Source organism: Gasterosteus aculeatus, chromosome 6, assembly GCF_964276395.1.
Source record: "Gasterosteus aculeatus chromosome 6, fGasAcu3.hap1.1, whole genome shotgun sequence".
Classification (NCBI taxonomy): domain Eukaryota; kingdom Metazoa; phylum Chordata; class Actinopteri; order Perciformes; family Gasterosteidae; genus Gasterosteus; species Gasterosteus aculeatus.
Window position 1 is genome coordinate 1,616,895 of NC_135693.1, and position 16,846 is coordinate 1,633,740.

General features: G+C 48.9%; 2 protein-coding genes across 2 annotated transcripts; both read left to right on the forward strand.

The window, feature by feature from the left end:
- The first annotated feature begins 3,442 nt into the window (after nucleotides 1–3,442).
- LOC120821022 (GRIN2-like protein) lies at nucleotides 3,443–8,567 on the forward strand. Its single transcript, XM_040179363.2, has 2 exons — nucleotides 3,443–4,003; nucleotides 5,533–8,567. Exon 2 carries the CDS (start codon nucleotides 5,540–5,542, stop codon nucleotides 6,962–6,964), a length of 1,425 nt encoding a protein of 474 aa, XP_040035297.2. The 5' UTR covers nucleotides 3,443–4,003; nucleotides 5,533–5,539; the 3' UTR covers nucleotides 6,965–8,567.
- A 2,844-nt stretch (nucleotides 8,568–11,411) lies between these two features.
- Nucleotides 11,412–16,529, forward strand: polr1c (RNA polymerase I and III subunit C). The gene is made up of 9 exons (XM_040178935.2): nucleotides 11,412–11,742; nucleotides 12,436–12,507; nucleotides 12,962–13,069; nucleotides 13,841–13,973; nucleotides 14,326–14,457; nucleotides 14,540–14,692; nucleotides 14,939–15,088; nucleotides 15,311–15,427; nucleotides 15,684–16,529. Exons 1-9 carry the CDS (start codon nucleotides 11,671–11,673, stop codon nucleotides 15,800–15,802), a joined length of 1,056 nt encoding a protein of 351 aa, XP_040034869.1. The 5' UTR covers nucleotides 11,412–11,670; the 3' UTR covers nucleotides 15,803–16,529.
- The last annotated feature ends 317 nt before the right edge of the window (nucleotides 16,530–16,846 follow it).

Genomic DNA, 16,846 nt, shown 5'->3' on the forward strand with positions numbered 1-16,846 from the left:
GCCTCTGACTAAATCTGACCCCAGCCTGCATGTGTAACGGTACAAATAGTGAACTTGTATATTGTAAGGTGCAGGCAGCGGTGTTGCTTATTGCTCATCAGGTTTCACTCTGCCATTAACTCTGCCGGTCGACATTAACGCAACTTTTAATATTACTGTCAGAGACTACTGCTTGTGCAAGTATATTTTAGATCTCTAGACCACCCCGTCATCCCAGAGGAACCCAGGAAAGCCTTTTTCGTCATGCTCAACAAATCACCTGCTTGAATTCACTTTTATGATGTGGCAGAATATTTAGCAGAATTCTCAATGAAAACATCAGGAACTATACTATTTCAATAAAACACTAGCTAACAGATTGTAAACTTGTCATACTTTCACTGGTCCAGCCACATTTCTTAAAGGACAGATGTTCGTCCACCATTCTGACCAAGAGGCAACCGCCTCAACACAACGTCGTTGCATCGTTGTGCAGTGGGTAACCAACAACTACACATCTGCACCTCACAGGATCCACTCCATTAGCATTCATCAGACCTATAGCATCAATGAAATGACATCCATCCCCAGTCCTTCCACAAGGCTTCCCCCTCACATCCACCTCTTCCAAAGGTGTGCACATTAAATACTGTGGTAGTGACGGGGATGAAGCAGCACATCCTTGAGGGCAGTCTGTCAGACAGAACGTGCTTTGTGAGGCTTCAACAAGTCGCTTTTCTTTGTTTCCTCAATGTGTTTCTGCAGATGTGTCCATGCGTGCACACTTCAATGAATCGTGGTCTCAAGTCTACGTGTTGAGACACAAGATCGATAGATCAACACACCGCTGCAGCAGTGAACAACCACAGCTGTAAGGGGCGGAGCCTGCAGAGCGCACAGTGCACTTACACACATGCAGAAACACTACATACTGTGGTACTGTGAACAGATGGATTACAAGCACCCGACATTTTACAGAAACGCACAGCTGTGCCAAGACAATCTGAGTCAAAATCTGTGCAAAGCTGTTATCCAGTTTGCCCCGCCAAACACGCACACACACACACTAACACACAAACGCACACACTGGGAGGAAACATGAACTCTTCTCACACAATCTCTTACCTTCTGTAGCACACAGGCCTGATCTCCACTGGGTTCATAAATAATGCTTTAATAGAGGTTCTCTTCACGACATTCACATCATTACTGTTTTTTTGGTTAACATGCATTTGTCAAAACTGAAGTCGTACTGTGAAACTCTTCACGCAGTCAGTGAAGCACACGTCTACATGGACCGAACAAAACATGAATCACATGAACCCATTGACTCTTATAAAGCACCTTCTGTAAAACAGTTGATGATGATCCTCCCACTTTACCGAATGGACTTTTTTATGCTCCTATAAAGCAGGTTGTGGCAAACATGACGCTGTGGGAACCTCCATGTGCTCCTCAGTCACTGCTAGCATCTGTTAGCCAAAACCCCCCACACCATGAATGACCTCCGCCTGGCAGACGAGCTGAATGAGTTCTACTGCAGATTTGATAGACAATGTCCTGATCCCATCCCCCACAGCTCCACCAACCTGCTGCAGTCCTCCTCCCCTCCCTCCCCCAGCCCATCAGGTGCTCACGCCTCTTCATCTATATTACCTCGCCCTCCCCCACCAGCAACGACCCTCTCTATTCTGGAGAGAGACGTTAACCGGCTCTTTAAAAGACAAAACCCCACGTAAGGCAGCCGGCCCGGACTCCGTCTCCCCTCACACCCTGAAGCATTGTGCTGACCAGCTGTCTCCGGTGTTCACTGACATCTTCAACACCTCCCTGGAGACATGCCACGTACCAGCCTGCTTCAAGGCCTCCACCATCATCCCTGTCCCCAAGAAGCCTAGGATCACAGGACTCAAGTCACAAGTCTTTTGAACAGCTAGTCCTGACACACCTGAAGTCCCTCACCGACCCCCTCCTGGACCCCCTGCAGTTTGGCTACAGAGCCAACAGGTCTGTGGACGATGCTGTCAACATGGCCCTCCACTACATCCTCCAGCATCTGGACTCCCCAGGAACTGATGCCAGGATCCTGTTTGTGGACTTCAGCTCTGACTTCAACACTATCATCCCGTCTCTGCTGCAGGACAAACTCTCCCAGCTGCACGTGCCCGACTCCACCTGCAAGTGGATCACAGACTCCCTGTCTGACAGGAAGCAGCACGTGAAGCTGGGGAAACATGTCTCAGCCTCCTGGACCATCAGCACCGGTTCCCCCCAAGGCTGCGTTCTTTCCCCTCTGCTCTTCTCTCTGTACACCAACAGCTGCACCTCCAGTCACCAGTCCGTCAAGCTCCTGAAGTTTGCGGATGACACCACCCTCATTGGACTGATCTCTGGTGGGGACGAGTCCACCTACAGGTGGAGTCTGACCATCTGGTGTCATGGTGCAGAGCTCAACGCTCTAAAGACAGTGGAGATGGTTGTGGATTTCCGGAGGAACAGAGCCCCACCATCCCCCATCACCCTGTGTGACTCCCCCTTCACCACTGTGGATTCCTTCTGTTTCCTGGGCTCCATCATCACCCAGGACCTCAAGTGGGAGCTGAACATCAGCTCCATCACCAAGAAGGCTCAGCAGAGGTTGTTCTTCCTGAGGCAGCTGAAGAAGTTCATCCTGCCAAAGACGATGATGATCCACTTCTACACGGCCATCATGGAGTCCATCCTCTGCTCCTCCATCACCGTCTGGTACGCTGCAGCCACAGCCAAGGACAAGGGCAGGCTGCAGTGTGTCATCCGCTCTGCAGAGAGGGTGATCGGCTGCAATCTGCTGTCCCTGCAGGACTTGTTCGCTTCCAGGTCTCTGAAGCAGCTAAAAAGATGGTAGCCGACCCCTCCCACCCCGGACAAAACCTGTTTGTGCCCCTTCCATCTGGCAGGAGGCTGAGGTCCATCAGGACTAAGACCTCCCGCCACACCAACAGTTTCTTCCCGTCGGCAGTCGGGCTCATCAACAGAGCCGGTCCCCCACTGACTGACTCTGACATTCCACTGGCCCCTTCTTTCTCACTGCATACGTCACTTTCACTTGTCACTTTCTGTTCGCTGGTGCAATTTATTTTTTTATTTTTACTTTAACTTTTATTCCTTTCTTTTCTAAACTAACCCATAGCCTTATACTACTAATCCATAGCATTATATTTTATTGTATTCCTCGTGCACTGTTATTATGGCAATAAATGTTTCCTGATTCATTTGTCGTCATCGTGGTCGATGGTGTCCTCCGTGTTTTGTGCCATTAATGGAAATGAGCAATACTGACTGCAGCTTTATAAAAACAAAGCAAAATGTAAATGTAAATATGCACAGGCCCACTGAGCATCCCTGTTGCAGTTTCCATAGCAACAGGGATAGTGATGTGTGTTGTGTTGGTGGGGGTAGTAGGTAGCAGGGTTCGGGAGCGAGAGGAGCTGTGAGATTAAAGTGGTTACTGTGGTCCTAGTGGGACTGTGTGTAATGAGTGATGAAGAGGAGGGGGCTGAGAGCCGAGATGGAGCAACAGGGTGTGTGTCTTTACATCCTCCCTTGTGCACATGTTCACCCAGGTGGAGGGACGATGACGCTGGCTGCCTGACTACCTCACGTCATTATCGTGCCCCCACCCTCTCCACCCGTCTCCCACTACAGCTGGATAAGCCAGCCGCTAACCGGCTCGACTCGCTTACAGAACAGGGATTTGAAGATTGCATCCTCACATTTGTAATCAGATGGAAGAACGGATTATGTCAAGGTCTCCTCCATCTTGTGTACAGCCGGCGGGCTGCTGAGACAAAGAGGGGGAGAACAGAGAGGCATGCAGCTCAGTGAGTGGAGAGTAGTTCAGAGAGAGAGAGAGAGGGGGGAGAGGGGGAGAGGTCACCTGCTGATGCGAGGACGAGGATGAGGGCTTCCTATAGATCTGCACCCATCACCCGACACTTCTGAAAGGAAAGATAGAGGCTGAGCAGCGAGCATCTCACTGTGAAAGGTAAGCGCTGCTCTTACGTATGTGTCACATTCTCCCTGAATGTGTGGCTGCATGCGTTGTGTGTCTGGCTTGTGTCCATGTGATTGTGGGAACGGTGTGCAGAAGGATGTGATGACATTTCTGGTTCTGGTTCGAGGGGGTTCAGTCCACCTCCTGAGGTCATCTCAGCACCCAGAGACGCAGCTGACGGTTTCCTTGAATGAGTCCCGGAAATGTTCCACACATATAAATCCCTGTGGCTAAATCTGTTTTAAAATAAGAAAAGGAGCGCATCAGTTTAATCTAGTATATCTGCCGTCTTAAATTGTATCTGAAAATAATTCTAGTTTCTAGATTTGCGATTCTTGTCAGTGAGCCGCTACCAGCAGGCTGAGCCCCCCACCAGCAGGCTGAGCCCCCCGTGAGCACCGTCAGCAAGCACTGACCTGTTGCTGTGCAGGTGCAAGATGCTCAACCACAGGCAACGTCTGCTTTTCTTTTAAGAGGGACAAATTCTTAGTTGAAAACATCAATGTGCCCATGTGACGCTCTATTGTTGTTGCATCAGGGCTGAGATCTGATCAAGCCTCTCGTCGAGTCCCCTGCACATTTTGCTTTGGGTTCACAGATTACAATCAATGCATCATCATTGTATCAACAAAATGTAGCTTCTGAATGATATGTTAAGAGTTGCAGGTTGAAAAGTTAAAAGCCTAAAGCAGTAGCGGTTAACTTAGTCTCTGTAACATTAATGTTGTGTGTTGAAGGAGGCTTTGGATTAATTGCACATGAAGGTGATCAAACACTAGCTGTGTTAAAATGCTCCTCCAGCACACCGTCTAAAGAGGCAACAACATCCACCAATCCCCCAAAGAGGCCACGGAAGTCTAGTGATGCATATATATATATATATATCATATCATATTTAACAGGTACCCCATCGCTCACCCCTGGTGAGTGAACCGTACAATAGTCCAGTCTACTGAAGATGAATGCATGAACAGGTTTTATCAAATCCTGTTATATCCTTGATATATTCTTAAGGTGATAATAGGCTGATTTAGTAATGCTGTCAGTACAATGCTGCAGCACCTCCAGATGCTGTCAAAAGAGTATAGTGATATTGGGCTGCACCATGTAACTCTTAGAGGGCAGGGAACTACTTTTCCTCACCAACCGGGCAAAGCACACAATATGGGCCCACTAACTCTCCATGTTGTCTGTGAGGCAAGAAGAAAAGACACTGTGTGGGAACATAAAGCACAATATCGACTGGCCTCACAAGCCCGGGTTCTCCATAATCACCTAATGCTGCAGCTGATATTGTGCTCACATAGGACCATATTAGACGCCTTTATCAGACATGCATCTACATTAGCTATTCCAGCCCAGGAATGATGTACATGGTCCACAGGGGGGGGGAGGGGGAATGGGGCCAGCTACCTCGGTTTGACCTTTTTGCCTCGGGCTTCGCAATCAGCTTTCAAAGTTGGCAAATTAAAAAGTGAGTGGTTTAAGTGTGCACTCACTTGTTGTATTTATCTTTGAAGGTTTTCCATGGCCTGGCGTCCCGTGTCCGAGCAGCTCCCTCTGGTAGGAGCTGCTTCCTTGGACGCTACCCTCTCTGATCGGTCTCTCTTCGACATCTCTAGGAGCTCTTCACAGACTATCACACTCTGCAGACCGGCAGGGGGACTAGGTAACACCTGCAGTGAGCCACCAGAGGAGCCCTGTGCAGAACCTTCAGCTACTTCTTCAACCACTGAAACCAACTGTAGCAGTCTGAAGGCCGGTGGGGAGCCTGGCGACCGAGAGCAAACAAAGACATTTGTGAACCTATTCAAAGCCCCCCCTCGGGCCTCCCTCCCTATCCACAGGAGCCACTCAGACACTTTGCCTCTGGTTCAGCAGGAAGTGCCCCCCCAGGCTCCAGTCTGCAGGACATGTGCGCCTCGGTTCCACCACGGTGGAAATCAAAGTATCCAGAACGCAGAGGGTTACTTCATGTCAGCCTGCAAGCAGCCCATGCCGCTGCAGCAGTGCAACGTCATCACCACTGTTTGCAGAGGGGTAACCGGCGGAGAAGGTGGTGCACAGCACGCTGAGACCAGGGGTGGATGTGTCTCGTCCCCCAGGGCAGTAGCCAAAGTGCAGGGCCGTGGAGAAATGGGTCCTTATTGCAAAAAGCTACTCTGCTATGGGTCCAACAACCAACATGTCAATTCTGAGGACACGTTCGCTGCCTACTGCCACCCCCAGCCCATCCCAGCCCCCTGCCAGCTGCTGCCCCACCCGGCTGGGGCAAAGACACACAGTGACAGCAAGTATGTGGTGGCCCCTCCTTCAGCGACGGACAACCTCACCCTACCTCGCCTCATCTCTTCTGTCAGTGAGACGGGCCTAGACGCCAAACACCTGCTGCGCTGCTGCAGCCTCAACTGCTCTTGGTCCGGCTTGCTGCCTCCTGTTGTGCCTCAGTCCCAAAAATACTTTGGCGCTGAAGAGTGCTGCATCAGTCCCGTTGGCCACGTCAGCACCATAACTCGGGACACGGGCACAATGACGGCGCTCAAAGAGCTGAGGGACGTTGGGGTGCAGACAGGACAGATGGTCACAGCTCACGTGTTCCCCCAGATCTGCCTGGTGGAGGAGAGCAAGGACGAGACGTCCTGCAGCAGAACTCTCAAGAAGTCGGGCGGCGCTCTGAAGTCGCCGGTGAAGGAGGTGAAGTGGGATGCAGAAGGAATGACATGGGAGGTGTACGGGGCCTCTGTGGACCCGGAGGAGCTGGGCGTGGCCATACAGAAACACCTGGAGCTGCAGATCAAGGAGACAGCAAGCCTTGCAGCCAAGCTGTCGCGTCAGGACACCAACACCTCCCAGCAGGTGGAGAACGCCAGCTGTCAGAGAAAGAGGGGCGGGATCATTAGCTCCATCAGAACCCCGGGGTGCTGCACTCGCAGCTCTACAGCTGTTGACTAACGGGACAGAACCTGAGCGGCTTACCAGAACCAAGGAAGAGGCTCGCTATGATGACCATTCAAGACTCGTGGTGCGAAAAAGGGAAGGAAGCAAACGATGAAAGAACATTAGCCTTTAACCATTATTTTCGGAGGGCCATCCATTCAGGTGCTACTCAATGGACACCTGTGCTAACTGGGTCCACAAATGGTTCGTGACCTCTGAGTGAGCTCTGGAAATATTGGTTTAATTGATTGGCGGGAAAAGATAATCTGTTAACCAAACCTGAATGGATCTTGTTGAACTGAAGAATGGGACAGCAGGTTTTCCTTTTGAGAAATGGGTCCACCAAAAAAAAGGTCTTGACACACTAATTCTATTTATGTTCTAGAATATTTATGTTTTCCAGACATCATTTATGAAGCCCCACAACTTTGTCTCAGCTGTGTAACTAATGTTAATGTAGTAAAAGGAGCCTCCCCTGATGAATAGCCCTGCCAAGTACCATGTGAACTGGAAAATACATCACTTGGGTGGTATGAAATAAGCATATGAAACTTGTTCCCTGCAGAGAGCAAAGACAAAGCGCTGTGGGATTCATCAGTGTCATCTGTGAAGGAAGCAGAGACTAAGAACGAGACGTGGTTGAGCATTAAGTGTCCAACACACTGAAACACAAGCGTTCGGTCCAGTATGAAGTCATCAGGTTGGATTTAGTGTAAAACAGCTGATCCTCAGCTCCGTTACTCAAATTTCCTCTATGTTTGTTTCCACCTGTGTGCAGTAAAATTCCTTGTCAGGGGAAATGTGAAGTTATCGACTCTGTTGTGCCTGTTCAGTGTGGACACACCAGACCGACATCATCGACTCACTGTGTCTCCTCACTGCGTCCGAGTCTCAACCCACCACAAAGACTTCAGTCACAAGAGGAGACGGGACACCGTGGTACGAGACGTACAAGCCGCTCAATCGATGGAAGAGCTGCTGAAAGCAGGGCTCCAGGAGGCCTGAGGTGTGGGGGGGCGTCTACGGGCTAATAGTCTGCCTCACGTTTTAATGGACAATGTGATTGTGTGAAATCTTCAACCAGATGAGAATATGAACACCAGTTTCATCTCTTTATGTCTAGTAAGTATATAGAGCGGTCTAGGAAGGATGGGCTAGCGGAGCATAAAGCCTGGATGTAGACTGCTTGCCTCAAAGCAGGAACAATACGTTGTTACTGATGTTTGTTCTCTCAAAAATGATGAAATCTGCTTAACTAACCGACATAACCATTTTACAGTAGAGCTGATGTTTAACGTTTTCTGTGGTGTGTTGAGTTTGACTTTCGTTGTTAGAAACAGCGGGAGAGATAAAGCACGTCTGTGAGACTGAGGTACATCTAGCAAGACGTCCTCTTTGACTCACTTGGATTTGATTTCCTGGTGATTTGCTTGACACATAATGGCTGCTTTCGAGAACCACTGCGGACGACCGTTGTTTTGTATGTGTAGTTGCACACAATCATTTGAGGTCCCACACAGGCATTAACGCAGGATGTCAGTTCATAGTCTTGTCTAAATTGATCAGAGCAATACGAGTGTACAAATCTTGATGCCAGCATTAAATTACTCAAACTCTGTGTATCTTCGTCTTGGTGGATCAGTGCAAAAATCAGAGATTTCCACTCGGTAACATGAAGTGGCAACAGTTTTTGATGTGCGATGATTTAGTCTCCAACGGATGGCACGTAAAGGAAGCGAAGAGGTAGGTAAAATCAGGATGAGCGTCTGGTCTGGTCTAGCTACGTCCCAATCCAGCGGCTGCGTCCAACAGCTCTCCCATTGCGTCAACCCCTTCGAGTGCGGTTGACAAATGCAGCCTTCCTGCAAAGGCAATTTGAAGGACACATCTGGTGCATCCTATGCGGCGTGGCATACCGATGGACAGGATCTCGTATCTGTCCATGCTTGATCTGTCCCCGTTGATTTGAAAAGCGAGCATGCGGCGTTAGCGCGACTGCATCCAGCTAGCTAAACCTCCCGGGTGCAGCAGCCTCTACAGAAGCTTCGCACGTGTGGCTTCCCTTTCACGGCAGCCTCAAGTTTCTCCCTCAAAGTTCTTCTCTGAAACGGGTCGTGGAGGAGAGATTTGACGGCGTTCGGGTTGGGTCTTCTTGGAAGAATACTGCCTCTGCTCGCCACTGCCATGTTGTTGAAAGGGCGCCCCGTGAGACCTCGCCTGACGAGAGCGCGGGACCAGCGTAGGGCTGGCCCAATGCCAGATCTATTTGAGGAAGCTGATTGGCTAAATTATATGTCACTCATTTGTCTTAAATCAGTAATTGGCTACACTGGGCCAGATGCTTCTTAGACCCGCCTCTTTTGGGCCCCATCAAAGATTCTACACAGATAGTTTATACAAAATTACTGGGTATATTGCAAATTTCAAAAACACCAATTGTTTCCTATGGGTCAGCCACCACCGGTGTTGATTATGCACACATTGGTTTTGTTAATCGCTTGGAGGAACAAAAAGCAGAGAAAATACGCAGAATTGGAAAAGGATCCGGGATGCAAGTATGAGTAAATATTGGGCAAAACAACAACAGACCAGAGGAGCTACTAAGGAGGTATTGCCCTCTATTGGCCGGCTGCCACTGTATACAGTTGCAATCAAAATTATTCAACCCCCCATTGCACATTAGGTTTATTGGCAAAATATACAATTTCTCAGCTGTTTGCAATAAACAAATTACACAATAATTGTTTAAGTAGTTTAATGAAACTAATATTACAATGGTTTTATCCAAATTTAACACAAAATGCTACTTTTAATGACTTTAATGAATTTACTGCAGTCTCAAAATGATTCAACCCCTTCGTGACGAGCATCTTCAGTACTTGGTAGAGCACCTTTGAAATGATTCAACTCCCCGTATCAAGCACACCTGGTGCAACTAACAAGGGCTTCATTAGTTCACGTGTGCTTGAGATAGAACACATAAATACCTGGTCTGGCTCCGGGTTGGTTGACATTTGATTGCATGTTAGAAATATGCAAAAAGTTCAGAGAAGAGATCGTTGCACAAACAAGGAAAAGGATACAAAAAGATGGCAAAAGCACTGAAATTCCCTAGAAATACAGTTGGAAGCATAGTTGGCAAGTTGAAAGTTGAAGGATCAATGGCTACACTACCTGGATGTGGCAGAAAGAGGAAGCTGTCAGCGGCTGCCACCAGATTCCTGAGGAGGCAAGTGGTCAAAAACCCTCGAGTGACTGCAGAACACCTGCAGCAAGACTTGGTGGCAGCAGGCACTGAGGTTTAGTTTGCACAGTGAGGCACATACTAAACACTGAAGGGTTCCATGCCCGGACTCCAAGACGCACACCACTACTGACCCAACAGCACAAGAAAAGTGCTGAAAACCACATAAATAAGCCACCGAAGTTTTGGAATTCTGTTCTGTGGAGCGATGAGACAAAACTGGAACTATTCGGGCCTACGGATCAGCGCAATGTCTGGAGGAAGAAGAATGAAGCATATGCTGCCTACAGTGAAGCATGGCGGTGGCTCAGTGACGCTCTGGAAACCTGCAGCGTGTGGAGGCCACGATGGATTCAGTCATATCAGGAAATCTTAGGAAAAAACGGCATGCCGTCTGTGATGAAGCTGAGACTTGGGCGTCATTGGACCTTCCAACAGGACAATGATCCCAAGCACACCTCAAAGTCCACCAAGGCTTGGTTTCAGAAGAAGAAATGGAAGATTCTAGAGTGGCCGTCACAGTCGCCTGACTTGAACCCCATCGGAAATCTCTGGTGGGATTTGAACAAGGCGGTTGCAAAACACACACCAAAGAATATTACTGAACTGGAGGCCGTTGTCCATGAGGAATGGGCTCAGATTCCTCAGGAACGCTCTGGAACGACAAAACTTTTGTAATATTAGTTTCATTAAACTACTTAAACAATTATTGTGTAATTTGTTTATTGCAAACAGCTGAGAAATTGTATATTTTGCCAATAAACCTAATGTGCAATGGGGGGTTGAATAATTTTAATTGCAACTGTATATCTATAAAACAACATTAAATTGCTGAAATAGGTTAATGAGTTCAGACAATGGGTGTTGATGTTTGGATCTACAGCCATTATGCATCTCTTTAAAAAAGTTGCACTTTGAGAAGAAAACTTGAATTTGAATTTGCCGGAGCCTCAAACAAGAACCTCATGCATGTAACGTACAAACAGAAATGACGCGTGCAGGATAGCACTGGAGTACTGGTACTAGTTTGAGTGTCCAGAGAGATGTCTTTGATTGAATTGTCTACTGACTCACTGTTCTCATGCTCGTGCTCATTCTCTGTGCTCATTATGTCCTCAGTTGTGCTGATCTGTGTTGTGCATGAGCCACAAGGGGGCACCCGTTAATAAATATGCCGGAGACGGCTAAAGACGGCTCATCTGAATCGTCCGCTCTTTTCCTCCGAATGCAACGTTATCTGCAAGAACTCAACCTTCACACGCTGCGGTCACGCAATCATCTCATCATTCCTCAGCGGACACGCGTCCACACACTCACACCTCTGGGCGCTACACACTTTCAAACCAGCTCATTCTACAACAATGCGATAATATTCCACTCCGTACCGACTGGTGGCAGCCACGTGCCACGTGACCACGTGTGACGTTTAGATCTCTGGAGCGGAAGTGTGGGCGGAACTCGGCACAGTTTCGGGAAAATGGCGGAAACCATGAACATCGTGGAAGAAATTCGGAATCGAGTAATACTCGGGGAATATAATGTGAAGAATGTAAGTCCGCTTTTATTAATGTGTTCTGACAGTGTGGTTTCTGTCCTCTGAAACACACGCGCATTCACAAAGCGTAACGCGACGCGTCCACGAAGAGAAGCGACATGTACGTTAACTGTCACGCATCATGTGTGCTGCTACTATGCGGACACGGCAGGTCAATATCAGTCACACGAGTGAAGAGTCATATGACCGTAAACGCATCTTAATGTCCCCATTCAGCCGGTTCTACTCAGCGACCATGAACGCATCTTAATGTCCCCATTTGGCCGGTTCTACTCAGTGGCCATGAACGCATCTTAATGTCCCCATTTGGCCGGTTCTACTCAGTGGCCATGAACGCATCTTAATGTCCCCATTTGGCCGGTTCTACTCAGTGGCCATGAACGCATCTTAATGTCCCCATTTGGCCGGTTCTACTCAGTGGCCATGAACGCATCTTAATGTCCCCATTTGGCCGGTTCTACTCAGGGACATTAAGATGTGTTTATGGTCGCTGAGTAGAACCGGTGAAATAGGGACATTAAGATGCGTTCATGGTCCCTGTTTCAGCCGGCCTGGTGAGCACCTTTAAATGATCCTGCTCCCTTTGCTGATGATGTGATCCCAGTATCCTGTTGTCATGGAGCTACTGATGTATGACGTCTATAATCAGCCTCGTGAGTAATGAGCGGGTGATTTTGTTGCGATTAGGTCCATACTTCAGATTACCCTGGAAACTACCCAGGCTATGATGACACCTGGGATATGCAGAAATTCCAAAAGGTACGTTTTGGTTATTTTGGACCCGAGGGCCTGCTGGTGATGTAGTGTGATGGACGTGTTAACATCTGTGTGTGCTTTGTGGACACCCAGCAGCATTCACAGGCCTGGAGAGTGTTGGTTGGTCCGTTTGAGATTGTCTTTAGTCTGTTGATGTCTTCATCAGGCTGCTCTTGGACATACTGTCCTACGGTCCATTGTGCTTCTCAGCAATATGCTGAATCACAGCCTAATATTTCAGTTCCTGTCTTCCTCAAGGACATAAACTGGACATGGGTGTACATGTCTATTCACATCTATAAAATGCATGTAAAGCTAAAGAGCGTAGTTTGATGTTCTATGTCCAGAAATAATGCATTTTAAGTCCGACTTGGTGAATAGTACAGTGCTTTGAACCAATGAGGACTCCAATGTCTGTGACCACACTATTAAATGCAGATGTGCTCTCGGTTTGCAGAACTTCAGAATTGACATTGTGCATCTGGATGAGAGCACTATGGAGTTTGACATGGTGGGTATCGACGCAGCCATCGCCAACGCCTTCAGAAGGATCTTACTAGCAGAGGTACAGCTCCCACCCTGCACCATGCTCACGCCGCCCTGCACCATGCTCACGCCGCCCTGCACCATGCTCACGCCGCCCTGCACCATGCTCACGCCGCCCTGCACCATGCTCACGCCGCCCTGCACATGCTCACGCCGCCGTGCACCATGCTCACGCCGCCCTGCACCATGCTCACGCCGCCCTGCACCATGCTCACGCCGCCCTGCACCATGCTCACGCCGCCCTGCACCATGCTCACGCCGCCCTGCACCATGCTCACGCCGCCCTGCACCATGCTCACGCCGCCCTGCACCATGCTCACACCGCCCTGCACCATGCTCACGCCGCCGTGCACCATGCTCACACCGTCCTGCACCATGCACCATGCTCACACCGTCCTGCACCATGCACCATGCTCACACCGCCCTGCACCATGCTCACACCGCCGTGCACCATGCTCACGCCGTCCTACACCATGCTCACGCTTCCCTGCACCATGCTCACGCCGCCGCCCTGCACCATGCTCACGCCGCCCTGCACCAAGCTCACACCGCCGTGCACCATGCACCATGCTCACGCCGCCCCGCACCACGCTCACACCGCCCTGCACCATGCTCACGCCGCCCTGCACCATGCTCACACCGCCGTGCACCATGCTCACACCGCCCTGCACCATGCACGATGCTCACACCCGTGTGTTTAAGTCCTAAAGTGAACAAATTGTACATTCTGTGTCAGTTTTTAAGAGAAGGAACTCTTGTTTCATACAAGTGTGATTATTTTGGGTTGTAGGTGCCAACCATGGCTATAGAGAAGGTGTTCATCTATAACAACACGTCCATCGTCCAGGATGAAGTCCTGGCCCACAGATTAGGCCTGGTCCCCATCAAAGCTGACCCCCGTCTGTTTGAGTACAGGAGCACCGGTAAACCCACACGGATCCCTCCCGCTCTGCTCGCCCTGGTTCTGTATTATCTCTGATCATGTGTTCCATCTAATTAAGTTTCATCTTCAACATTGCAGAGTAACTCAAGTTCTTTAGACCAAAAAACGCATACACACAGTGTTTGCGTTTAAGTGCGTATTCCATAATAAAGAAATCTGTTTTTTCTATTTAGTTTGATGACCAGTAGCTCCAACTTAAAATACTGCACACTGAAAGCGCCTGAGTACTGCTTTCCAGAGGTCTGTCCCTCGTGCACGGGCCGGCTGGTTCAATGAGCACTGTTTCCCTTCCATTGAACAAGGGCTCCTTCGCTTCTGCTTGGTTTATTCAGGTGAAGCGTCTGCAGAGGAGGAAGGTTCAGAAATAGACACAATTCAACTGCAGCTGAAGATTAAATGCAGCAGGAACCCGAGAGCCACCAAGGACTCGGCTGACCCTCGAGAGCTGTACCTCAACCACATGGGTAGGTTTCAGCTCCGTCGGCTCGACGACACTTTCAAAGTAAGAAACCGTAATGGGATTGTTTTACCCTCCCACGCCGTCAGTTTATTCCAGGGACATCAAGTGGGTCCCGATTGGGAACCAGGCAGACGTCTTTGCAGACTCCGTCATCGCACCGGTGCATGACGACATCCTGATCGCTCAGCTGCGCCCGGGACAGGAGCTGGACGTCATCATGCACTGTGTCAAAGGAATTGGTAAGAGAGCGGCCAGCTCAGAATACTTTAAATGCATTCATTATTATTATTCATTTGAATAAAGAGTCTTTAGCTTGTATGGAAGATTATGGAAGAGGAGTCGCCCCCTGGTGGTCACTACGCACAACGCCTCTGTTGAGACACGAAACACTGGCATTATCTGTGGGAATAGATCTCTTGTGTGTATCCGTGACACCATCACATTCCTAGTTTGTATCTTCGCCGCCTGATGTTTTTCCGTTGCAGGTCAGGACCATGCGAAGTTCTCTCCAGTGGCCACAGCCAGTTACCGCCTCCTCCCAGACATCACCCTGCTGGAGCCGGTGGAGGGCGAGAGGGCCGAGCGCCTAAAACGCTGCTTCTCCCGAGGAGTTATAGACATACAAGATGTTGCTGGTAAGAGAGAACCAAGCTCACAAATCTCAAATCAAACAAAGACCCACTCATCAGAGAGCAGAGCACGGATTCATTCATTTGCAATTTTGGGCTGTACAAAATAAAATGAATTGAATGAAAGCAGTGGTGGCCAACAGGTGGCTCCTTGCTTCATAACGGACTCGTTTAATCCCCATGACTGAAAGCAGTGGCACCAAACTCTTCTTGTGTTCCCCTTGTCAGGGAAGAAGGTGGCCAAGGTAGTGGACAGCCGCTTGGATACGTGCAGCAGGGAGTTCCTCCGACACGACGACCTGAAGAATGCTGTGAAGCTCGCAAGGTTTCGAGACCATTTCATCTGTAAGTTCATCGACCTTGTTCACGTGCAAACTGCTTAAAGACGCGCGGCGTCTGATCAGTGTGTTGATGGTCGAGGTTCCAGCTGACACCTTTCCCGTCTTTAATCTTCCTCAATGTGCATATAGTCATGTTTCCACATTACAAACCATCCTGTTCTGTTCATTCTCGTCACCGGGCTCCTTAGTGTGTGAAAAGCCTTCATTGAATTTTAACGCAGCACTGCTCATCGGTTGATGGCGCTCTTCCTCTCAAACAGTCACGGTGGAGTCGACTGGCATCCTGCCTCCGGACGTCCTGGTCACAGAGGCCATCAAAGTGCTCATGGTCAAGTGCCAGAGGTTCCTCAGTGAACTGGACTCTACCGACCTGGAGTGAAGAGGAGGGTGAAGCGCGCGCGCCCGTGAGGCTCGTGTGGTTGGTCGCGTGCTCTCAGTTGATAAAATCCCCTCTGGACCTTCGAGGGTGGGTTGACTGTCTTGTAAGTTTGTATATACTGCTGTCTCCCGTCTTTTGTATTCCACTGAGGATTTCTGTGATGAACGTGCTGAATCATAAACGAGCACCCAAAGCAACGTCTGCGTGCCGGAGGCTCTGTTTGGACTTTTGCCCATGACAACGTGTTCTGGCAGACTGGAGGTACACCAGTACAACCAGCATGCAGGAGCGTGGGCCCGTTCATCGCTGCCACTTATTACTAATCTATTGCTATATATAGTTTTGAAATGTAATCAATAAAAACTAATTCATGTGAAGGTGTGAAGGTCCCCGTGGCACAGAGGGCAGGACCTTGACAATTCTGTCTGCTAATTCAGATCCACGGTTTCACCAGTACAAACCACGTCTAAATAAATCCACATTCATCAATAGTGTCCACGCCCCATTCGCTGTTGGCTCCGGCCCGGATTCTCTCTCCAGTTCTGGTCTGTTAAATCCAATGCAAACCCGTGAGACCGGGTGCCTGATTGGACAGATGGAATGAAGCTGTCTGTTCAGAGCGTACTGAACACCACCACACTGCTCGCTGCTGGGACGGCTGCAAAAACACTGGTTTACAGAGGGTTAAAGTAACTAGCAGTGTTATTAAAGATGCGTTCTTCTTCTAGTTGAGTGTGTTTCCATTGTGTTCTGTGGGATTTGGTGTTGGATGTCACATGAGCCGCGTGGAGATGATGGGGCCCAGTGATGCATACATTTAAAGCTATAAGTAAAAGTTGGAATGATGTTGCTTGGGTTAATAAAACACAGTTTAACTTGAAGGTCAGTTGGGTTACAATGAACATGTGCAAATTAAAGAGAAAAAAATGGAAAAAAGATCAACAGATGATAAATTATTACTTATTTTTCTTTGTAGGTGGAGACAGTCTGAAGTTTGTAAAATAAACAGAGGTCAACTTCGTTTTTATGGAACCAACCTTAATT